The sequence below is a fragment of the Manis javanica genome, chromosome 5, assembly GCF_040802235.1.
Source record: "Manis javanica isolate MJ-LG chromosome 5, MJ_LKY, whole genome shotgun sequence".
Lineage (NCBI taxonomy): Eukaryota > Metazoa > Chordata > Mammalia > Pholidota > Manidae > Manis > Manis javanica.
Genome location: NC_133160.1, coordinates 4261933 through 4287089, shown reverse-complemented (window position 1 = coordinate 4287089; position 25157 = coordinate 4261933). Strand labels below are relative to the sequence as shown.

General features: G+C 44.0%; 1 protein-coding gene across 1 annotated transcript in view; it reads left to right on the top strand.

Annotated features, from left to right (window-relative positions):
- The window catches only part of VAPB (VAMP associated protein B and C), a 57108-nt gene extending 32859 nt beyond the window's left edge, over positions 1-24249 (top strand). Inside the window, exons 3-6 of the mRNA XM_037006355.2 lie at positions 10088-10191; positions 13496-13576; positions 15476-15652; positions 18154-24249. Coding sequence (XP_036862250.1) covers positions 10088-10191; positions 13496-13576; positions 15476-15652; positions 18154-18312 — 521 coding nt within the window. The 3' untranslated portion in view covers positions 18313-24249. The remainder of the gene's footprint in view (positions 1-10087; positions 10192-13495; positions 13577-15475; positions 15653-18153) is intronic.
- Positions 24250-25157: the final 908 nt, after the last annotated feature.

The following is a 25157-nucleotide window of genomic DNA, read 5'->3' as shown; positions in this document are numbered from 1 at the left end:
GACAGAGGGACTGAGGTTTTGAAAGCACACAAACCAGGGTTGTGATGGGGAAGCCGGACTTGCCAACTGGTGGATGTCTTTCAGACCTACCATGTGAAACCCTTCTCAGCTTTTAGGTTAACCTGATATTCAAGAGACCTTACATTTTGCTTGAAAAATCCAGACTCTGACCTATAATGTTACTTTCTTCAGAAGATGGCAGATCACTTACTGGGTCCTTAAGAAAAAAAACAAACCTCTGTCTTATAAATGTAGGTGGTAAAATAAACACCTGTAAACAGGCATAACTGAAACTCTCATGTGTGGCCTCCCCAGCTGGGTGTGTCAGGATCTGATCACTTAGGTCTGTGCTGAGTCCTTTTCTCTGTCCTTCGAAAGGATGCTCATCTCATCTCATTCTTAGCAGTAGCTGCTTCTGGGGTCCGCTCCTGTTAGGTGGAGCAGTGCAGGAGGTGAGGAGTGTGGGGTGTTTTCTGTTCGTACTAATTGGCCCAGAATGCCATGCTGTTGGACCTTTGTTCCTTGATGCACACCATCTACTAGACGTGGTTTTGAATTATTCAGATCTGGACCTCAGCAAAATAGGCACACTTAAATGGAGATTGGAGAAGAGGAGATTGGATTTTTCTTCCCTGAGAGATTTTAAATGCAAGGAAAATAGAACTTTTTGAATTAATGAATTGTTTGAAGCAGTGGGGGGTCTTCCCATTTGTTCTAGCTTTGCAAAATTAAATCTATTTTCTGAACTGTCTGGTGGGAAAATATTTTTAAGGTAGATAATTTCTGAAAATGTCTTTGTAGTAAGCTGTTAGTAGCTGTGGATTTTTTTTTTAATACCTCAGTTTAATTATGAGGGTATTTTCTACTAATATTCCAAACCATGTTTGCCAGCTGATACAGCAGGTGAAGTGGTAAAATTATGGGCCCATCAAAAATACTTACGCTTCCTGTAATATATTAAGTTTAATATTTTTATAACTTCCACTGAATTCTAATTTCACTACCATAGCATGCTTCCATTTGAAGTTCAGTTATGCACATTGGTTGCCTGTATACCAAGCAAATTAGAAATGCAAAATATCTGTGTTGGGGGGACATTGCAAAGAGACGTTAAAGATAACCAATATTTAGGTATAGATACACTTTACTAAGTGTATCCTCGGAACTGAAAATGGATTAGAGACAAACAAATCTTCTAGTGTCTGAATCTGTATTTTTTTTATGAGAGGGCATCTCTCATATTTATTGATCAAATGGTTGTTAACAACAATAAAATTCTGTATAGGGGACTCAATGCACAATCATTAATCCACCCCAAGCCTAATTCTCATCAGTCTCCAATCTTCTGAAGCATAACGAACAAGTTCTTACATGGTGAACGAATTCTTACATAGTGAGTAAGTTCTTACATGGTGAGCAGTGCAAGGGCAGCCATCACAGAAACTTTCGGTTTTGATCACTCATTATGAACTATAAACAATCAGGTCAAATATGAATATTCATTTGATTTTTATACTTGATTTATATGTGAATCCCACATTTCTCCCTTATTGTTATAATTATTATTATTTTTAATAAAATGCTGAAGTGGTAGGTAGTTGAATCTGTATTTTAAATTAAAATTCAGAGAAATAAAAAGCGGTGTTCATTCCTGACATATAGCCCCTTTCAGCACTTATTCAGTCACATTTAAAGCATAAAGTTCTGCTGGTAAGCTCTTCAGGACCGAGAATGAATATCAGCAACCTCCTGGGATGGAAACACTGGTCAATTAATGTAATTGGGTACTGTTGCAATTGATAATTAATCCTTTTAAGATTTTGCTGACTTGGTTTAAAGAAGCTGCTTGCTTGCCCTGGACCAGCCAACCTCGGGCTGCAGCTTTTAGGTGATTAGCACCAGAGCGTGAGTGCACTGCCCTTAGAGAAAGAAGTCGGGCATTCAGCTGCCAAGTGCTGGCAGTGGGAGCTCAGTGTGGGGGGTGTGGGCATCTTAGCAGCCACATTCTTCTTCGTTGGCTCATTTGCTTTGTCAGTCTCTGGTAAGTGAGATCTTTTTGGAAATTGTTTTCATGAACTAGGTTTATTGCTCTCTGATAAGAACAACTCATGTACTTAAAAGATGTCTTTAGTCTTTTTCACCAAATGAGGTTCTGGTTTACAAAAATAAGAAAAGACCAGCAAAAATTCAGCTTAATTGTGCTTTTAAAGATTTTTAAAAGTTTACTATAATATTTGTTTCTTAAGACTCCTATGTTTCACTTTTTATGAGTGTGACACAATTTATTCTTTACCTTTTCAAAGATCAGATGGAGAGGACTTCTCAAGTACCCTGAGAACCACCTCACTTGGCTGAAGGTTCCTTCAGCTCCTACGGTGTGACCCCCTGGGGCAACCAAAAGGAATGCTCTCCCCATTCGTTACAATTCCTTGTGTATTTGTGCACGAGCCCCTCAGTCTTGACTCTGTTCTCTCTACCTCCGACTCACTATTGACCTTCTCGTGTCCAGCCAGTGACAGGCCAGAATGAAGGGAAAGCCCTGGCGAAGTGGCCACAGCAGAGGACTGGCCAGGACTCCACAGAGAGATGCAACGCTGAGGGGAGTTCAGAAGGAGCAGCAGGGACCTATGCTTCCTGAAGCCTCGGGCTGGCTGTTCTCCGTATTTCAGATTGTTCTCCCTGTTCTGCTTGGTCAGCCCCAGAGTCACAGCTTGTAGGTCTTTCTGAGATAGTATATAATGGGTGTTCGTAATCACAACATGAGAATAATTAGGGGAAGGCTCTATTGTATTGCATTTTAAAGTGTTGCGGGAAATGGGAAAGTATGTAAAGTATGTGGGAGTTTGGGGAAGATTCTATTTTAAACGATAATTTATAGCAAAGAGTGAATGAACCTTGTTCCTAGCCAGGACACCACCCCCCATCTTCCAGTGACATGGATCCTTTGTGCTGGTCTCGCTCAAATGAACTAATCAGACTCTGAGAAGTTTGTTATGTAAGATAAGCTATACTGAACTGGAAAATCTACAGAGAACACAAAGGCAATACAATTTAAACTTATTTATAAATAGATTTTTTATGTGTTAGACTCAATAATTCCATTCATGGGTTCCTGAACAGCCAGAGGTTCAAGGAAGTAGTTATGCTTTTAACATTTGGAGACTCCTGAAGGAAACAATAAATTTACTCTTGATTAGGGTACGCAGTCTAAAGCGTCCAGTCTATTTGCCTAGATTAGAATGGTGATAACAGTATATTGTAAGCTGATCATATGTTCTGACTTGTCTTTGATTTCAGAAGAGCAGAGCAATAGCTTCATTGTTACCAATATTGTGCAGTTTGGAAGAGAACAGTCTTCTTATACACAGGCAGTATGAAAGAAAGAGAGAGGTGGTAAGAGGGCAGTGGTGATGAGATGATAGGAAGCCACTGTCTTAAACCACACGGAGGATAGTAAGTGGCTCTGGGAAGTAGCACAGAAGAGAAGCTCATTGAGGGTTAAAGAGGGTTGCTGCTTTTTGTGCTGCCCCAAGGAGGTTTCTGGAGGGAGCACGGCTCAAGAGTGCTTTGAGTGTTGGAAGGAAGACGTGCACACCTGTCAGTCTACCAGGGAAAATTGCTGATTAGAATGTGAGACCTCAAAACATAAAGTCCTGCTCTCAGTCTAATCGGGTAGAAAAGACAAACATGTAGGAAGCAGCTTAGGGGTCTATCAACACTGTTCACTGATAGAATAAGGTCCCAGAATATGAACGAGGATGTGAACATGTGAACGAGCATTCTAGTAGGAGTGGCAGTATTAGGAGACGTAGTATAGCATTTGGTCTCCAGGGATGGTGCCTGGACCAGAAGCATCAGCTGAGAACATACTAGAAATGTATGTTCTTAGCCACACCCCAGACTTGTTGAATCAGCAGTACTGGGATTGGGGGTCCCACCACCTGTGTTTTAGCAAAGCACTCTAGGTAGTCTGCACATGCTGAACCTTGAGACACCCCCCGGTACAGTCAGATGAGTGGGCTGAGCCCTGGAAGGTGTGTACTGAGCTGTAAGTAGGGCCGGGCCAGTCCACTGAGTGGAGACCTTGGTGATGGGTGAACACACCTTGGGTATGGGGTGTGGCCCACGCAGTGCATATGTGCTGGGCCGGCAGGAGGGCTTGTTGCTGGCTCATACCCCAGATCTGAGAACGGGCCTCTGAAGGGTTGGACTGAATGTTTTTTACTTAGGAATTAGGTGTTTTGTTTTTATTTGTTTTGTCAGAGGCTTCTGATCTGAGGAATATTGTGATGGTAATCGGGCACTAAGGGTAGGTTACATTTGCTGGGGTTTCAGGGGCTGTGCAGGGTAACTTGACTGGGAGAGAAACTGGGAGAAAGTGGGAAGATCTCCTACTTGGAGAAATCTAGGTGTCAGTGGAGGCCTGAGCTGAGATGGTGGTCATGTAAAATGAGGAGAGAGACTTTTTGAAGGTAAGATTCTGAGATTTAAAAATCAAAAAATAAAGCATGTGCCGTAGTGCTTGTTAGACTTTCATTCATTCACTCTGTCACCACGGTGGTGCCGCGCAAGCCTGACCTGTGACCCGCTCGGCTCGGGTAGGAAGCTTTCATGTGCATTCAATCGAGCAGTTTCTCTGAGCGGTGTGTGCGAAGTAGCATATTTACTGCCTGCATTTCTTCTCTTTGAAGAAAGTCTGATCTTACTGATCTAGTGTTTTATGACCCCAAAGGCTCTTTCTTAACAGGATGTCATGAAGTGTTAATGTTGGTAAGTGGTGACCTGGTCTCCGGGCCATCTCCTGTTAACAGGCTTCTCTTTAATGTAGTATCAGCAGATACATTTTAAAAGTAGGATAGATGGTTCATTTAAGAGGGTTTTATCAGTGTCTCTGGTATTCAAGGGAAATAAATTAAGTTAATGAGAAGTTCTTTTATAGCCTGTCGTGGAAAAAAGTGCATCATTTTTGTCAGAATTTGCATGCATGGAGCTGAAAGAACAAACTATTAACAACATTTACTCTGTCATGTCCTCATAAAGATTTGGCCAGTAGAGTAAAGAGCAATTGAATTTGACACGAAACAAGAGTAGCTGAGAAATACAAACTTTTTGACCTGAGTTGTGGTCTCTGTTAAGCAGCATACTGAGACTCAGTGAGGGTTTATGAAGTTCCTCAAGGTCTTGACCTCCTCACTCTTGCTTGCTGATTTGGGAGCCCACCAGGAAAGGAATGCTGGTAGGTGTCAAACACCTTTTCCACCTGCAGCTTGAGGTGGGAGAGTTGTTGCAGTGGGGGAGGAGTCGAGTGCCAAGAGGCCACAGTTTAAAGTTTTCAGCCTGCCAGCCTTACTGGTACATTGGGTATCTGTGCGTATATTTTACTGGTCTCTGCCTTTGCAGAAGGTATCTGACTGCCACCTCTGGCTGTCTCTGTGTTTCCTTAAGGTGACTGGTTACCACTAGTACCCACTTTGTGTGCTTAATTCCTGTTTAACTTGAAGGTCTGAATGGAAGTTATATCTTCTAGTGGCTCCTCCAGATCCACATGGTGACAGTGTCACAGGTAGGATGCTGTAGGCTTGGAGCTCTGCTGATGACACCTATAAGGTCCAAGGGTGGCAGCGGATCTCTGCATCCTTGAGCAGAAGTGGAACAAGCAGTTGCAAGATAGTGTAGTTAAAGGAGCACAAGGAACCCCAGTCCCTGCCGTGAGGGACAGGTGTCAGACATGCTTGCTTCTCTCTCCACCTCAGGTATGCACACATACTGGAAGTTAAGGCTGGGTTTGCGTGAAGCTGCTTTTTCTCTTTTAAACTACACATTCTTCCAAAAGGGGTACTTACACAAAGCTACCACTGCCTTCACTTGAGTTATTTAACCAGATCATTTTTCTCCTGGAGGGATCTGTAAAGCAGCTTGGTTAGAATAATGGTGCTCATACCTTTGGGTCTCAGGACCCCTTTACATTCTTAAAAACTGAAGACCCAGAGAGCTTTTGTGTGGGCCATATCAGTATTTGTTATCTTGCAAATTATGTGCTAACAGCAACATTTTTAATGAAAAATTTCAAAGAAATGAGTGAGAAGACTAGCATTATTTGACATGTTTTACAAATCTCTTTAATGTCTGGCTTAGAAGACAGGGTGGATTCTCATATTTGCTGTTGCATTCATTCTGTTATAATGTTCTTTTGGTGATTGTATATGCAGGAAAACCACTTTTACCACAGATAGGGAGTTGGAAAAGGTAAGATTATTTTTAATAGCCATTCTAGGTAATTATGGACATTATTCTTTGATACTACACCAAAACTTCACAAGAGACACTTCTTAAAGTTTACTGCAATGTGAAATCCGAAACCCTGTCAGTAAACTGTTTGAACTTTGACTAAAATGTATTGGTCTCTCTCATACTTTGAGTGCATTTTGTAATATTATGTTAGTTGAGTTACCCACGTGTTCTAAATGTTTACATATCTCATGTGTTACCAAAAAATCCCATTTGTTCCTATTTCCCCTCATCTCATCAGAAAAGTCTTTAAGTATTTGGGAAGTTGAGCTCTTGGTTGCAGAAAAAAGTTATTTGAGATTCTATTTTTTGCACGAAAGCTTAGATTTTCTCCCTGACAACTACTACAAATTGTTTTTCTTGACGTGACAGGCTCACTTCACTCATTTTTGAGAAAAATCTGCCCCATACGCAGGTCTGAATAACAGTCACTCTGCTGGTCGTTCTCTCAAGTAAGTGGAGTAAGCGTCTGGTTCAGCTCAGTCCAGACCGCTGCACCTGAGGGCTTATCCCAGGACATCAGGAATGCTTGGTGTGCCCCTTCATCTTTCAGGATATTAAGATACGCTTTCAGGGGTTGAAGTTTAGTAAAGTTATGATTTTATTGCTTCATCAAGGGGTTCTTAAGTGAGACTGGCCTTTCAGGAGAAGCTGTGAGTGTGGACAGTGCCTGGTAGAAAGGCACCACACTGTTGGGAGATCGGGCCGAGGCGCTGCAGTTGTACCCACACTGTGTGCCAGTCATCAGTGCGAACCTCGGCACAGTGGAAAAGGCATCTAAGGTCTCGGTTATTTCGTGATCGCAGTGTTGACTTTATGGGTCACCTGATGGGGGACCCTTGGGGTCTGCGGATGACGCTTTGAGACCTGTGGAGGAGAAGGCTGACTGGAAGCAAAGCCAGCATGGAGCTCTAGTTCCTTCACTTACTGTGCTGCCCGTGGGACCTGAGTGAGGCCAGTGAGCCTCTCTAGGCTTGTTTCATCTGGGAAATGAAGACATGGGCCTCTGATGGACTGTCGTGGGGACTAAATGGGAGAACTAATGGAAGTGTCCCTTCCGTGGTGCGTGGTAGACAGGAGGCGCTAGTAAAGGTTATTTTCCTTTCCTTCTGGGGACATTGTAAAGGATTCGGGGATGTGGCCAGTGGGGGGAGTGAGGTGGAGAGATGGAAAGGAAGGGTCAGTGTTGCCTTAGGAAGTGCCTGGAGCCCAGTGGAAAGGCCTCTTGGCTCTTCTTTCCCACGTATACTGTCTGGAAGAAGGGGGAGAGGAATGGAAAAGGAAGAGCAGATCTTCTTGGGGCTGTTTGGGTGGCGTGCCTCACTTTCTCTAGACCCATCAGCCATCTGTCTGTGACCCAGTGTGGTTTCAGCTAAAAGGCAATCTCTGAGAACTAGCAGTGGCTCCTGATTGCCCTCCTCTTCCTGGCATCAGGGCTCTTTACAGATTGTCCCGGTTCTGCCCCAGAGCTCTCCATGGTTGAGGAGTAGGCGCCTTTCAGGGTGGGGAAAACAGTCTCATCGAGGTGAGGCCTTTTTGCTGCTAGAGCTGTGCCCTGCTGAAAATCTAAGTGCAGTCTAGGGCAAAGTTCTCTTCTTTCCCATACTAAAAATACAAGAGCATGATGTCACAGCCAAGTAAGATGTGAAACTCTGAAAACACAGTTTACTGTAATTTTTTAAATTAACATTAATAGTAATTAATCTGTGACTTAATTCCAGAAAATGTTGACAGTCCCTGTCCAAGAAAGATCACCGTGCATGTGAGGACATGGGCTCTTCAGTTTATCATGTGTCTCTTCCTCACTGTGGTCTTGGGGGTGAAAAAAGCTTATTGGGAACTTAGCTTGCAAAAGAGGGGTCTGTGGTTTTGACCTGCTTTCTGGTCTAATTTCCATGAGGTTAAGTGTCAAGCCCAGGTGTGTAATGATGTCCCAGGTCCGTCCACAGGAGAGCTCTTGCCAGTTCAGTGATGCCAGAGGAAGCATTCCAGGCCCAAAGCCGCCAGCAAGGACTGCTTTTCAGGAGTGAACCGCGCCTTCATACATGCAAGAGTAAAATCGCAAGGACCGTGGCCCTGTGTTTTAAGTGAAGTTTGTTCTCTCTGCTGATGGTCACACTTTGGATTTTGGGTTCTAAGACTGGTCATCCTTATTTTGGTAATCTTTATTGGTAGCTATTCTTGATGTCATGTGTACAAGACCTGAATTTTAAAAAGATTTGCACATTTCTTGATCTTTGTCCTGAAGATGCTTCCCAGTGAGCCCCCTGTAGCTCCGAGCACTCGAATCGGCCGTGCGGGCAGCAGAGCTGCCTGGGGGCGCATCCCGAAGCATCTGAGTCTGACGTGCTGGTAGATTTTAGCAGACTCCCCTGTCCTCAAGACAGAAAGGGCTTCTATCCCCAAGGCAAATGGGGGTATTTGTATTTCTGTCCCCCACTGTATGACGGTGGTGCAGGATGGGAACCACTGGAGTGGCCGTCGTGGCAGAAGGGGTGCTGGACTGCACTTGGCTCTTCCTGAAATTTTGCTGCTTCCTAACGTTGTGACCTTGAGCAAGTCACTTCCCATTTGTCGAGCCTACAAAAAAGATTCTTTACTTGTAAACTAGGGCTTAGGACACATGCCCTTGATCTGTTGCAGGGGGCTGCCAGTTGTGAGCTTTAGAAGAAGCCCTAAGTGGGTTTGAGAGGAAGAGCGCACTGACGAGTGCCCAGCAGAAATGGTGCTGGTGGAGGGCGGACTTGCGTTGCCAGAGGACGAGGCGGCAGTCCCTGTGGCAGTGAGCCTTGGCTCTCCGGTCCCACAGCTTGCCCTCCGAGTGTCCGCTCTTACATGGTGTGACCTCAGCCAAGTTAGGTCGCTTTTTTGTGCCTCGGTGTTTTCGTCTGAAAACAGGCGTCAGAGTAACCTTTGCGGTAGCAGTGACCACTGAAGGGTCAGAGGGTACAATAGAGCCCAGGGCACAGAGCCCGGATTTTGGCACAGGCAGATGGGTTAGTTCTTACCACAGTTGGGGCAACAGTATGCATTTCCTTCATGGGAAAAAAGTTATGTTTCAGGAAATTTATCCAGAAGGCTGGTTTAGCCAAAGCCTTGTGGCAAATACCATATTTTCAAGTAGCTGTCATGAAATGGGCAGGTCCTCACGAAGCCAGTCAGAGCCTCCCTCAGTGCCATGTTTGTGTGGGATTCCTCTAGGTTCTTAGGGACAAAAGGTGAGTGTAAGCTGGTGGTGGTTTCTCCATGCTGACTATGCTGGTGGTGAAAACTCTATCATTTCTACTGGCAAAATGGTATTTCAAGCATTACCTTGATTACCTTGATGTGGGAAATGGAAAAGAAAGATGCTAGAACAGTCCCTAAACATTGGGATTATTCTGTTTAAGTTCCTGAAGAGATCATTTGGGCATATTTTCTTTCAACAAAACAGGCATGTGGTGTTTCTACCTGGTTTCTGTGTTCTGTGAGGCCTGTGGCAGATGTTTGTGTCAGGTGGGAGGTGGTGAAAGATTCCAGGACAAGAACTCAGAAGACCTGGTCCTGAGCCTAGTCCCAGCTCTCTACGACCTGCTGTTTGATCTTGGGCAAGTCCCTAACTTTTCCGGTCCTCAGGCTTGAGACCCGCAGAGTGGAGAAGGTGGTGGTCATCCTGACCCACTCACTTCATGGGGGAGTCACAAGGCTCAGGGGAGGAGCCCTGGTCAACTGTTCTACAACCAAAATACAAGTACTAATGTAACAAATGGCTGCTGGTAACCAAGCTCTGACCCTCCTAATGAAATATTTTCTTTCTCAGTGATGTTACAGCCTTTCGATTATGATCCCAATGAGAAAAGTAAACACAAGTTTATGGTTCAGTCTATGTTTGCTCCACCTGACACTTCTGATATGGAAGCAGTAGTAAGTACTGAATGCTTCTTATTTTTCTCAGTAATTATAAATGATTAGGTACAGAACTGGGGGGTGCATGCATTTCACAGTGTGTCAGAATTATTTTTAAAGGGGAGTGGTATTTTCAAGGAGGTTTGTACTTCGCCTATATGGTTTTTCCAAAACTTTGATTTTAACATTCTATGTAATTTTTCAGAATACTCTTCTTTTCTGACTTGTATATATCAATTTGCTTTAGCAGTTCCTTGATGGATTATATATTGAATGGTTTGAGAGTTCTGTCCCTTTATGCCCCTTCCCAGGCCCCACACAAATTACACTCTTTGTTGTATGGAATTTTTCTTACCGTGTCTTTCCCCATCTCCCTAGAACCCAGGGGGATGTGAGAGGGTCAAATGCTAAATATCCTTTAACCCTCATGGTTTATTGTTCTTGGCTTGGTTCTGGTAAGCATGATGCCCACCCCCTTCCCCACGCCCTCAGCTTAAGTACATGTTTAATTCCATCTCTGATTTTGGTAAAAATATGATGACTTCCTGTTCGTAAATAAATAAGTGATGTTACTGATTTTTCTGGGAAAATATTATTATGGAAATTCCTCCCAAAGTAAGCATTTTACATATTTGAATAAATGAGCAGACGTTCTGGTGCTGTGTGAATCATAATGTTCAGATAAACCTCACAATCCACAGCATCAGGGAGGACAGACTGCCTAGTCCTCCCAGTTTGGGAAAGAAGGGCAGGACTGCCTCAGCATTTTCCTCACTTTCCAGCTTGCCAACCCAAACTAAGAGACTAAAATCAGCCAAGGAGCGCGGGCCCAGTTGAGTTAGCTGCGACTCACTATGGTTTTCCTCTTTCTGCGTTTTGTCCTAAAGTCTTTATCATGCACGGTCTACCTTTGTGTCCCTGTGTCAACACATGGCCTTTTCTTTTAGTCCTGGAAAAGCATAACTAAGCATCTCTGTGGATGTTTAACTTTGGGGCAGGAAATGAAGGCTAGGCCAGGTATTTGGGAGTTTGGGGGAGATCAGTTAATAGGCTATCTTCCTTTTAATAAGAATGATCATTGAGGCATTCACTACATTCTCTCTTATTTCCTGGAATATGGCTTGTTATTTCATGTTAATTTGTGTAATCAAGGAAATGTATGGCAAATACACAGTGTGGCACATCCAGGATAATGTCCTGTTCGGCTTTTGCTGCATGGCTTAGTGAAGAGCATGGGCCTGGGCGCGCTGGGCGCAAAGCTGATCACTCCTGCTGCTAACACGTGGTCTTGGGCAGTTTTCATTAACTCTCACGAGGGTCTGGTCACCTGTAACGTGGGGATAAAAACTTGGTCACGCAGTCGTTGTGAGGTTGAATGTGCCATGTGTGGAGAGCATCCTGGCACAGTGTCGGCAGTTATCTGAGTACTGTATAGGCCAGGCACTCTGCATACAGTAAAGGTAAATTTACTTCCTTTTATGGTAATTTTTATAACAGCTAAAAAAAGTGTATGAAATGTACATTAAAGGAAATTTTGGAAATACATAAATGAACAAAAATAAGACTGAAAGTGACCTGTAATTTGTTTATACTAGACCTAACTATTGTTAATGAGAACTTTGTGCTTTTTCTTTATTTTAAAATAAATTTTTTATTTTGATACATGGAAAGTTGAGACAATCATACAGCGACTTCTTATATAACCCTTACCTAGATTCACCAGTTAGCATTGCACCATATTTGCTTCATTTCTATCATAAACTTTCTTTTTTGCTGAAGCACTTGATTGTAAGATTCAGAGTTTATGACAACTTCACCCCTAAACACTTAGAACAAGGACAATCTCTTACCACAAGGCTATTATCACAGCTGAGAAAGTTAACGTTAACTCAATAATATTACCTAAATTTAGCATTTTCCAGTTTTTCTAGAGTAGCCCTGTATTGTCCCTACGGTAGGCAGGGTGCCCTCCTCCCGTTTCTGTTTTCCGTGACTTTGAATGTTTCAGAGTCCCGGCCAGTTGACTTACAAAATGTCCCACATTCCGGATTTACCCAATTACTTCCTTACCATTAATTTCAGGTTAAATGTTTTTTTGACAAGAGTATTCCGTAAGTGATGTCATGTGTGTATCATAGTAGGAAACACTTACTGCTGGTTGTCCCTGTACCGATGCAGTGTACTTGGGTAAGCGTCGTGACTGCCGGGTCGCTCCAGCGCCACAGCACATCCGCCCTGCATGGTGAATGGTGATCTGCGACCCTCTGAGTAGCTGGATGCTTGCAGGCCATGTGGGGGTCCTGCTGTCCAGCAGTCTTTCACCCAGGGGTTCTAACTTCCAGGGATGAGCCTTCCTTGGTGCTCATCTGACACATGTGCACGCACATGTACACTCTTGCATCTGTTCAGAGGAACAGACTTAAGATACTGTTTGTGACTTTTCACTCAATATTCTGTGCACTTTCCCCATGTAATCACATAGTCTTCAGCATCAATTGAATGGCATGCTTCTCTGCTGACTGGGTCTGCCATCTTTATTTGGCAGCCTCCTAATGTCTGACATACAGATTGTTGACCATTTTTGGCTCTTGGTACCCGGGTTTTTCTAGCTGCCTCCTGCATGTTCCTGGGGCAGGGGTGGGAGATCTTGTTTCTCTGTGTCTAAGCTTCCTGCTATGCTGGCCCACAATTCTCGGAAGGCCGTGGAGTCTCTGTTCTTCGCTGCCCAAACAAGGAGTAAACCAGGACGCCAAGTGCATTATCCTAGAATAAGGACTTAGCAGGAAGATGTCCCCGCCAGCAGGCCAGAGGGAGTGGGGGGGTCAGTGCATCACAGAAAACAACCTGCTGGGTAATGTGCCTGTTGGTAGTGGGCAGTGTGGTTCTGCAGCCACTCGTATCATGTGTGCCCACCCTCTCTGAGAAGGCTGTGCCCTGTGAAGTAAGGCACATTTTTTTTCATAAGGAGAGCCAGAGATACCTTTGGCCATCCAGACATAATTTGGAAGATTACTCTTTGTTCAGCGGTGGTCTTCTCTGTCCACATGCTTCCTGTAGACTGGTACCAGCAGGAGCCTTGGCTGACTGAGAAGTCACGCAGCAGGACTGGGATTTGTGAAGTGTAATAAATATTCAGGAAAGCTGGTGTATTCAATCTTGTCATGTTAAAAATACTGAAATCTCAGCAGACTTAAGTTCTTTATTTGATATATGTCAGGGCTTTCTCATTAAGAGTATTTTTCTGAAATTGTCAGTTATAGGAAGAAAATTATTCTTCCAGCAGCTTTATAATATCCTGATTATTAAATTTAAATTGTTTTAGTGGAAGGAGGCAAAACCAGAAGACCTTATGGATTCAAAACTTAGATGTGTGTTTGAATTGCCAGCAGAAAATGATAAACCAGTAAGTATATTTATAGTTAACAATAACTGAATGTTGCAAGCTGATACTTATTTCCATACTATCTCCTGCAAAACCAAGATTTAAGTTGGCAAATTATTTTCCTTTTTCTGATGTATGAAGCAAAAAATAGGCTGAAGTCAACAAATAAGTGAGACTTCATGAAATCAGCCTTGGAAAGCCTTACAGAAAGACAACTAATTGAAACAATTTTTTCCCTAGAGAAGTGCAACCTGTTGGTTATTGAAATGTCATCAATCCCAGTTGGCAAAGTTACAGGTTACTGTCAAACAGTGGGTAAGACTAAAATGGAATAATTTGCCGTTTATCATGGTGCTTGACAGACAGGTGGTAGCTCTCAGGGTCTGTTGTCTTACAGAAGTGCTGCCTCTGGGTTTCCAGGTCTGCTGTCCACTCAACACCACCTCTCTATCGCCTTAACCCCACCTGCCTCTTCAGTCAACATCTGCTTTCAGACCAGGATTCCTCAACCTTAGTACCATTAACATTTGCACCCATTGTTCTCTTCTGTGGGGATTGTCCAGTGCCTTACGGGATGTTTAGCAGCACCCCTGGCCTCTACCCACTATATACTAGCAGTACCCCATAGTAGTGACAACCAAAAATGTCTCCAGACACTGCCAACGTGCCTTTGGAAACCAGCCCCTGTGCTGCCTGAGGGAATGAGGGGAACGGTCAGCTTCCTCCACACTGTCAGCTCAGCTTTCTCTGTGTGTAAGCCTGTTATGGTCCTTGGTGTAACCAGTTGGAGAGAAGACTACCAGAAATGCTAATTTAGACTTCCCTTCAACCTAATCAGAAAAACTTAAATTGTATAAAAAATGCAACTTAAAACACATGCAGGATATTGAACTACCCTGGCTATCAACAGCTGGAGTTGCAGAATAGAAGCCCTGTAAAATCTGTAGACATCATCTGTAACGATCTTCAGGAGTGTTTTGATTTGTGTCAAACTATCAAGTCTTTTCTTTCTGCTCAATAATTGACCACCATCATTGGGGAGTGGTCTTTCCCCCCCCCCCCCTCTTCCCATTGTGTATTATGTTCTGGGATGGTCAGTTTTGGAAATTGTAAGGTCTGTCATCTTGTCCTCGCCCTGTCGGTCGTTACCTTTGTAGGCTGGGGCCTTGCCTCTCAGGGCCTCACACTTCCCATCTGGAAAATGAAGCTAGAGCTGGACAGTTGGATAGGTACAGCTAGTAGTTTTCAGTTTGCATGGTACCCCCGGGACAAAGAGCCCCAGTTATTTTTCCCAACATGCCCGAGTGCTTCCATGCCCTCCCCTGACCTACTGACTCATCCCCAGGCAGTCTCAGGAGGGATACCTCAGGAGGGTATCACAGCACAGCCTTGGGCAGGGGGAGTGGGGGGAATGTATAGCTTCTCCAGATTTAAGCGCTGCAAACTTTGAGCTTGTTTCACCTTCATCCCAGCTTGGACTTGCTAATAAGTCATGAAATAAACTGCCCTCTGTACAACGTCCTCCTTGGTCTCCCCCCATCCCCAGCCTGTCCAGGGGGTGTTCAGATCTTCGTGGTGACAGTAATTTGTGGCTAATAATTCCTGATCTTGCACAATTACAGTGTGCTAATTTTTGCATGGCAGGAATTTGATAGTGCAATATGCACAGCCCCTTTTTTTTTATTTGAAGTATCAGCCTCAGCTGAACTCCATTATTTGCCCTTATCCTTAATTTCTAAGGCCCAGTTGCTTTAGATTATGAAGATATGAGATAAAGTGATTCATTTTTAAAATAAATGTGACATTATACAGTGTGGATGAAACGCTGTCACGTGTGGTGTTTGCTGAGAACTACTTTGCATAAAAAAGACCTTTATTATATAGTTGGTGACACCTGGGCTTTCATTTATTTCTGAACAGCATGATGTAGAAATAAATAAAATTATATCCACAACTGCATCAAAAACAGAAACACCAACAGTGTCTAAATCTCTGAGTTCTTCTTTGGATGACACCGAAGTTAAGAAGGTGATGGAAGAATGTAAGAGGCTGCAGAGCGAAGTTCAGAGGCTGCGAGAGGAGAACAAGCAATTCAAGGTGACGTTTTATTTCCTGATGATCTACAGAGAGCAGGAGTTTTTTTACTTGATCTTGGGCGGGGAAGTTGATGAAGTCTTGAATTTGTAGAGTTCTGTATTTGCACATTTTCCCCCAGGGATGTATTTCCGTAGCTTTCACCTGCTTTTCAAACTGGTTCTTGAAATCCACCACTCTGTGCCCCAAAGGAAGAACCAGTATCTCTTGAGCAGAAGTTTCTCAGCTGTTTAAATTCTTGTCCCCTTATAAGAACAAACAAAAACCCTTCCCACCCTCCACTAGTGTACATAGAAAGGAAACTCTGAGATTAAAAATAAAACAACAACAGTTACTGTTCACATTTTTTAACCCTATTCCATCTCCATTCGATGAGAATCTCTTTTTTAAGGATAAATACTGACCTGTAATTCTGTTTTTAACACAGGCGTAATTCTGATTTTTGAAGATTCTAAATAGGTCTGGGCAATAGAGGCTCATCAGACTGTTGCCATGGTGATGAGATTGGAAATGGCAAGTTGTCACAGTGGATTGGGGGAGATTGTGGAAGGAGAAACCCAAGCCCCCTGTTTGTGGACGTTGATGAGGTGGCTGGCATTGGCACTGGAGGGTCAACTTGCCCTGGGTTGTGCAGGGAGGCAGAGTGCACCTCTTTTGGGCTTGGAGGCTTGTGGTGGTGTAGAGATGACTAATCAGTCCTAAACAAACTCTGAATCTTTGTTAGAGCATTTCCCGGGCCTCTGTTCACAAAACACCTCTAAGGCCCCTTGGAGCTTTAAAAGTACATCTGTTTTAGACATGGTATTGAAGAGAGACCATTTCTGAACATCTGATCATAGGAACTTGTGTTCAGCTTAAATTTTGAGGCTGATCTGTTCCCTTCATCTTGATCATGCCACCCAACCATGTGATAGGGTTTTCACTGTTTACCACTGCGCCAGGTACGCGGAACAGATTCATCTCACTTGGCTTTTCCCTTCCCTTTCTCCTGACAAGTTAGTAGATACAGGAGAACTGACAGTGTTTAGGAAATGGCATCATCATCATTCTCTGCAGTAATCTTGATTTCCTCATTCAGTAACTTCTTTTACTATGGAGTAAATTATGAAGCTGACACTTTACTTTTTGGCTAAAAATCTAAGATATGCCTAAAGCTTCTCCGTAAGTGTATTTCTCTTCAGAAACAGAGTTCTGAGCAGTTTAAAGTGATAAATAGGCAGAAATAGCTTCTGTAGAAACCCAATAAAATAAATGCTGCTTTGCTGTGCCCATTTTTTTTAAGTTAATCGAATAATACCAGCCATTTATCACTGTGCAGTGATATTGGCCGTGCCCCATGAGCAGAGTTATCTTTAAAATATTATCAGACCAATCTTGACATTAGAAGATTCTTTATCCTGCCAAACACAGATTCTTTGTTTGGTGGTGTTTCATTCTTACATTTGGCCAACACATTTCCTGAGGCCCTACCCTGTACCCGGCACTGTGGATACAAACACCAGCAGTCCCTGCTCTGTTGCCTGGGGCGTGGGGGGAAATGCAGACACAAACACTACTGGTGTGATGAGTGATCCCATGGAGCGTCATGGAGAGTCAGCTCGGTAGACCGGCTAGCTGCCTGTGGATGCCAGGACCTCCGAGGCACTTGGTGAATGTGAAGGAATTGAAGGAAAAGAAAAAAATGCAGCTAGTGGGAGGGGGCTCAGAGACAGTAGGCAGAGGAATTAGCCAGACATCTCGTTGCCGGGTGTGTCTGGGCCTTGCCGCATGCTCTGTTCAGGAATGTCAGCCTGGCCTTGGGGGCAGTGAAAGAAAAAGTTTATCTTCCTTGCACATCTGTGTAGTTGGGTGAAAAATGTGGCCAGGGATCTTTATATATATGAAAAACAGTGTTCCTTCATTAGAGGGAATTCCCTGCATTAGGTAGAAAATATTTGAGATGCCTGTATCAAGTTCATTCACATTTTAATTTTTCAAATACCACATTTTTGACCCAGCAGTCTGTATGTAACTCTATCAAATAGCAACTATGTACAGAGGTCAACATTTGAAAGTTTCCAGGTCCCCCCCTTTGTAGTTTCTTGTGACTTTTGTATTTGTGCCTTCGGAAGTGCCTGTCATTTCAGAAGCCGGTGACTTGGTTAGGGTTGGGGTCAGGTGCAGAAGAGGAGTGGCTGGGAGGCGTGAGCTGGCCCGGGGCTCAAGGAGTGTGTGTGGCTGGCCCTCCGAGGAGCATATCGTGGGTGACCAGGGAGTGCCCTGCTTAGATGTGTGGCATAAACCTAGCAGCAGCATGTAGGTCAGAAGAAAAGGGAGGCTTCTGGCAATGTTTTGCCAGTTGTCACAAGACCAGTCCCTTTTCTCAGTTTCTCCATTTGCAAAATGAGGTTAGACCGGTCACATGCTGTGGTCCGTGTCTGGGCATGAAATCCCTCCCTGCTGCACAGTGGACTTCTGCTTCTGGTGCCCTGGACTGTCTTTGAAATGTCTGTTTGCTCCTGTAGGAAGAAGATGGGCTTCGGATGAGGAAGGCAGCGCAGAGCAACAGTCCGGGTCCCGTGTCGGCCGCGGCTGGGAGGGAGGAGGGCCTCAGCACCCGGCTCCTCGCACTGGTGGTTTTGTTCTTCATCGTCGGTGTGATCATAGGGAAGATTGCTTTGTAGAAGCAGCATGCAGAGGATGGCCAAAGGATTCGTGGATCCGTATATCATGAGATTTACATTTATCATAACCATGTGTAAAAAGAAATTAATGTATGATGACATCTCACAGGTCCTGCCTTTAAATTCCCCCCACTCTGTGCGTGCGCGTACACACACACACACACACACACACACCTGTAACATAATATAACAATCTTTTAGAAGTCAAAAATGTATAGTAAATGATTGGGGGAAATAATGATCCTTATTAATGATGAGGGAAACCATGATGGAACAACAGTGGCGTATTGCAAATGTCATTTCAAACACTTGTAGCCTTGGCACATGCTGCTGAGTTAACTCTCTGGAAACAAGACCCTCTTCCTTGCCTGTTGGTGCCCAGGCCCCTCTGCATAGTGACCCCTCCTCTCGACTCACTCCCTTGGCTGCTTTTCCATGGCCCGGCATCGGTTCCTTGGGACTTGGCGCTGGGCGGCACCAGAAGTACTTGTCAGGAGTGGGAGGCTGTGACGACTGACCCAACACTTTGGAAATAAAAGCCAGTGCTTCGTTCTCTTAAAGGGACCAGGCTAAACTACTGTTGGTTCATGTAGTGAAGTTGAATTGCTATTCAGAGATGTTGATGCATATTTAACTTATTTAATGTATTTCATCTCATGTTTTCTTATTGTCACAAGATTATATAACATTGTGGCCTGAAAATCACCTGTGCTACCTAATGCCAGTGGGTGGAGCTGCGTTGCTGCCGGGGGGGCTGCGGCTCCTCTGTCTCTGGAGGTTCTGGGCTCCGCATTCGTTTGGAGATGTGGTCTATCTGCATGTTGGAGAAGGCTGCCAGGAAGAGTTTTCTGTATCAATAAGAAATAGCTAGCATCTGGAGGGGAGTTCTTAGTACCCACGGCTAGGTCCCCACTGCCCTCTTGAATGGGGAGGAGCAGCTGACCTTGTATGTCCTCTCACCTCTCCTCACGCACCTCCCACACTCTGCACACGTGCCCCGAGGCTGGCCCTGCCTTTCTTGAGTAGTCCTGGTTTGGGATCGGGGTGATCAGAGCCAGCAGGGGGCCGTGGGGAGGGGTGTGACTCTTGAGATGATGTGTGAAGTAGTGATTGAAAGCTTGACTAAATTAATTTTATGTGGTAAAAGACCAATCCAGTGCTGTTTGACTATGTAACATCTTAAAAAGGAAAAAAAAATTAAAATAAAGCCCCCAAATTAAAAGTTCTGTTGTCATTTTGTCACACTTGCTATATGGGGAAAATTAATATTTTAATGATCATTATTTTGTTATCGGAAGGTTGATTTTAAAATGAGCCCTGTCAATGAGAAATAGGTATATTTAATTATTTAAAAATATATACACACACATTTTTGGCTTCAACTGAGAGTGTATCAGTAAGACTGGCAGATCTTCAGTGGCTGGTCGCCCTTGCCCTTTGTCGCTTTGCTCTTAAGTAGAAAGAAACCTCCCGTCTGGGTCAAGGAGTCATGCACGAGACCCTAGCACAAAAAAACGCCCAGCTTGGCTCCAGAGTGTGGGTGAGTTTAAAAGACAAACTCACTGAAAGGAAGATAGTTCTTAGAAGTCATATGCCTTGAGTCACATTCCTCCTGAGCCTGGTTGGGACAGAGAGGCCTTAGGTTCTGGACCTGGTGGTCTGGTCAGGGACCTAGAGAGCGAGTTGAATTTTCTGCTTGGAGTAGTAGCTTTCTGTCTTCTTGAGCAGAAGTTTACTAGACATCTTGAGTTGTCACAGGCAGGTGTGCAGATCTGGTTCTCAGCCACATGCATATTGCTTGCATTACGTTGAGCATGCAGATGTGGAAGGATGCCTGTTAATGATAAGTCAGCCTCTGGTATGGTTTCCATGTGGACCCAGGTACTTACAGAAGGGAGTGAAAAGACTGAGTGTGAGGCATGTGCCTTCTGCCGTTTTTGCGAGTGGACTAGCGTTTGTGTAGGAGTTGCAGTGAATCCTTTCCCAGTCTTAAACCTCATGGCCTAGAGTGAGTGAGTCTGAGGAGGGCCTCAGACTGCCTGGGGGTGCAGTACAGTCCATTTCTGTAGAGCAGGGGTCTGCAGATGTGCTCTTTAAGGGTGTGGCTGTGTTCTGATGAAACTGTTCACAAAAACAGCAGGTGGGACTTGGCCTGGGAGGCTGGAGTTCGCTGCAGTCGCAAGAGAGTGACCAAGTCCTTAAGAAGAGCGCCCGAGAAGCCGACCCCAAGGCTTGGCAGTGATTCAGTGTCTTCTGTACGTCTAGATGGGCTTCAGCTTTTCAGAGGATGTGGGCATTTTGTTTGTAGCTGAAAATCAAAATTCTAAATCCAAAGTTGTCTCTTCTTTCTAAGTAGTCATGCTATAAGACCTCTTCCCCTTTTAGAGGTTAGGACTTGGTGAACACATGGTGGTTTGTGGGGCTTTTGGACTTGTGGGAGAATGGGACTCCCTAGGGAGAGGAGGGTCCTGTGGCGAGAAGCCTGGCTAGGATGGAAGGCATCTGGTCAGTGGGGATGCGTGTGGAGCAGGTGCAGCTGGGGTCAGGGCTGCTGCCAGAGCCACACACTCAAGACCTCCGTCTAGGAGAAGTGGGTATATTCTGGATGTCTTTTTCTGGAGTGACAGAAGAGGGAAAAAAGAATAAGGCCGAGAGGTTTGATGTGCGGTCCTATCACGTGGTCTGTTTTGCCGTGAGAAGTTGAGAGTCATGTGATCAGAATAAACTGGCGTAGATGAGCCAGGGGGCAGCTGTCAGGGCACTGCCCTCGCCCCAGCTGCCTTGGCTACTTACTGGTTTATGGCACCTCTGAGAGCCACGTCCTTGTTCCAGAAACACCCGCCCCTGAGCTTGCAAATACATAAGAAACGTAAACAATAACTAGAGTCCTATACATTTTTGTGGGTTGAATTTTTTAATTGGTAACTTACGTTCCCATGGCACAATACAAAATACCTCTTAAAGACAGCAGGCTGTGTTGTTTGTAGATGTGAGGACATGGCTTTAATATTTTTTCTTCTACTTTGCATGTTTTTCCTCTGTAGTCTTCTAAATTGCTCTCACCAGCAGTAATAAATACTGGTAAAATCAAAATTGATTTATACCAGTGGACAGTTTATGCCTAGAGAGACAGCTTAGACCTACATAACACAGAAGGGGGAAAAATGAGGAACCTCCAGTGATCCGTGAAAACCTGAATGCTTTCAAACAAATCCCAGAAACAGAATTGCTATAGAAAGGTATCAGTGCTGAACTTGCAGGCTGTGTTGAGGCCGATATAACCGAATACAGTGATAGCTCAGAGTTAAATAGCCTTTCAAATTAATTTAAAAACAAGCTTAACGTTTGTGTGTGTGTGTGTGTGTGTGTGTGTGTGTGTGTGTGTGTGTGTGTGTGTGTGTAGCATATGTACCATATGTAAGTAGCTTAACCTTTTTCAAATGGTACCTATATTTTTTGCACTCACAAATCTTTGTATTTGCAAACTCAAACTCCATGCCAAAACACAATGCCGTTTGTCATTTTCAGTTCCTTCTCTAAAGAGCTGGCCTGCTGACAAGTTTCTGGTTATGGTTTGTTTGTGAAATTCTTGGTTTAAAAGAAGGAAAATAAGAAGGGATTTGGGCTTCAAAGTCACCGTGAACACTTGAATAACATTTAACCTCCAAGACCTCAGGTGAAGAGGCGTCTGCTCCCCCTGCTGGCAATGGTGGTTCACTGAGGGACAGACACCTCATGGGGCCATTGGTCCCTGACCAGCTCCCCTGCCCGTTGGGGTTGAACTTTCTGGTTAGGGGAGGAGGACTGAGTAAAACTGTGGAATTGTAGAAAGTCATTGCTCTGAGGAGTCGTATCTCAAGCTTGGGCCATGTTTGCTGATGTTAAAAGTGAATGCTTTCAAAGATCAGCAGAAGTTGAATTGTATTTAGAAAGTCCTCTGACAGTAGATGGATGGCTCCAGTTCACAGCATACAGATCTGGTCAGGCCCTCGATTACTCTCTTGTGCATAAAGGTCATCTTGGAGACCACACATGCCCCACGGAAGTCGGGGTCCCCCAGGATTTCCCTGGCCTGATTGGATTTGGAGAAGGCTTTTAAAAAACTGTTCTCAGACAGCTGCTGTGATAAGAACCTTGTAGAGGAAGTTGCTGTTAGGACCCTTGTGCTCTCTGCTCTGTGCTTGCTCATTGGACTTAATCTCACAACAACTGTGACCCAGGGGAGGCAGGCTCTATTTTGCACACGAGAAAATGAAGCCTCCAGGAGGTTAAATTGAGCAACTTTTCAGAACCTCTCATTTGGAGGTTAATCAATCTCTGAGAAGCCTGCTGTGAGGGCCTTAGTCGCTAAGACACTGGTTTGAGCTGCAGGAATCGCTCAGGAGCCCTGTGAGAGGCTCTAGTGAATCGACCTGCTGGCCATTTGCACACCTTTTATGTGTTTGGCCTTCATATCTTCTGCAGTTATTTTAAAGATGAAGTAGATAGAATCACGACTCTAATCCAGATGCTTTTTCTTTTTCTTTTTAAACTAAACACACTTCAGACAGTGAAGAAATGTGGGTTTTCCACTTTCTCATTGCCTTGTCTGCCCGGTGCTCCTGGGGAATGAATCTGGGGGCTTTGGAAAGAAAATTAGCAAGGCGATGATGAAGATGTTCTCTGTGGAGGCTTTATGTAACTTGTGAATTAAATGTGAAGCGAGGGCAGTTCATTAAAATTGGTATCACAGAAGTGGCCTGCCGAGGTTTAAAAACAGCCAGGCTGCCCGCCTCGGCCCTCTCCCTGAGTCAGCGCTGCAGTTCTCTGGGAAGTCGTCGAAGAGAGCGAGCAGTAGTGGACTGTGACAAGGAGCAGCAGCTGTGAGGCAGGTGTGGGGGCTCTGAAAGTGGGTCCAGCGAGAGTCACAAGCCCTTTCACTCTTGCCTCCAAGTCCCGACAGCTGCGTGCTTATTAGTACATGAGGCTCAGCCTCCGAGTGCTAGTTGGGGTGCTTGGGTCTGCCCACCCATGCCAGGGAACCCAGACTTCCCTCTGGGGGGAATTTTTAGCTGTATCTATGCCACTGAAAAATAAGGTTTCTTTTTAATTTATTTTTTGAAAAATGGAGAAGACAGGAACATTAACAGTTGTGTGTAATAGTTAAAAGTGAAACTGGTGGAGGGGGAGGAGAGGTTGTCTCAAGTAATATAATTCTGCTCTTTTTCTTAATGGAGTTATTAATTCATTAGAAAATGCATCAAATCTGTAGAAAAGGAAGAAAAAGCAAAAATATAGCTATTATCTAACTTGTCATAACTATTTGCAATTATGATACCTTGGAATGTTGCCACAATATGGATTGCTTTGATTAGAAGATGTCCGTTGAATGAAACAGTACCGTGGGATAATAGTTTTCTGCTGCTAGATAAATGCTAATGTTTATTTTTAATCCAGGAAACATTGATCCTGTGACTGTGCCCTATTACAATTACTTTATTATACCACAGGGTTGATGCATATTTAATCATTTGGCTAATGGCTGTGGGTGCAGGACGGACGCTCGCTCCCTGTCCTGCTCACCCGCTTGCATTCTGATGAACGCCACGAGCACAGCCAGCCTTCTCCAGGTAGAGCTGCTGCCCGCAGTTTCACTGCACTGATCCCAAAGCCCCGTGTCAGCCTGAAACAAAACAGGTTACCTTTTACTTCTTGTTTCCCTTTAATAAGTGTCAACCCAGGGAGACAAATCGGATACCTTAACACCATTTCATTAAGACCATGCTAACCAGAATGCATAGCTTTGTGATTTAAGAAGAAGATAAATTAGCATGCATGTTTCTCACATCCACTCATGGTTCTCCGTGAATGGGAAACCGTCTGGTTCTTTGTATGAACTGGCTACCTGCATTCGCATCTTGCTTTTGTATTTTACAAATAAACTCAGTTCAGCTGTTATCCTCTAGTGTGGCATTCATTTAAAAATGGTTTTTTTCCCATTGACTCTTTCACTTGGATTCAAAGGTAATTTATTGTTTGTAATACTGAGACCATGTGCACAAGAGCTGCCTCTTGCTTTTCGTCATTCACTTTTTCGGCCAACATCAGTTTACCTTTGACATGTTAGAGAACTGTAGGAGATGCCGAGAAATCAATCAATGGGAGGGATTTGTTTTTGTGTTTTTCATTTGTGAACAGCCTCATAAGGTGATTCCAAGCTTATATGTAGAGAGAAAAATGCAAAATACATTTGGTTCTCATTTCTGTTGCTCGTTTCCTTTTTTAAGACAATTGATAAAACTGCTGCCATTCGGAACTTCCTACAAGAAACTCAAAATAATCAAAACGTTTCCCTTCGCCTCCTGTCCTCTCTGAGTAAAGACGCAGTTTCAGTGGCGCCTGCTCTTCCCACCCTGCTTTACGTCTTTCTCCATGTCTTTGAAAAAGATCTCTGTAGATTGTGGTGCATGTTTGTTTTCATTCTGACTTCAATGTACATTAACATTTTGGGGATTGAGTATTTTAAGAACTGTCTCAGAATGCTTTCGTTTTCATAATTCTCCTTCTATATATTTTAAGTTGTATTTCCTGTTTTGACATGGAACTCATTTAAAAAGTTGGTGCAGGAAAGGACTCTACCATCGTACATTGTGGTTATCTGATTTGTAATAAATCTATGGCTTTACGGCTGACTTCACAGTTCTTAGAGGGAAGGAGATGTCTTTCTGCAGTGTTGAAATCGAAAGAGCCATTCACAGCATGTTCTCACATGCTTCTGTGTGAGCCTGGTGGAACCGGCCCTGCTAAGGCATAAACTTTTGTACTAGCTGTCTCTGTATTATGTTCAATAAATTCTGTGCTCAGAA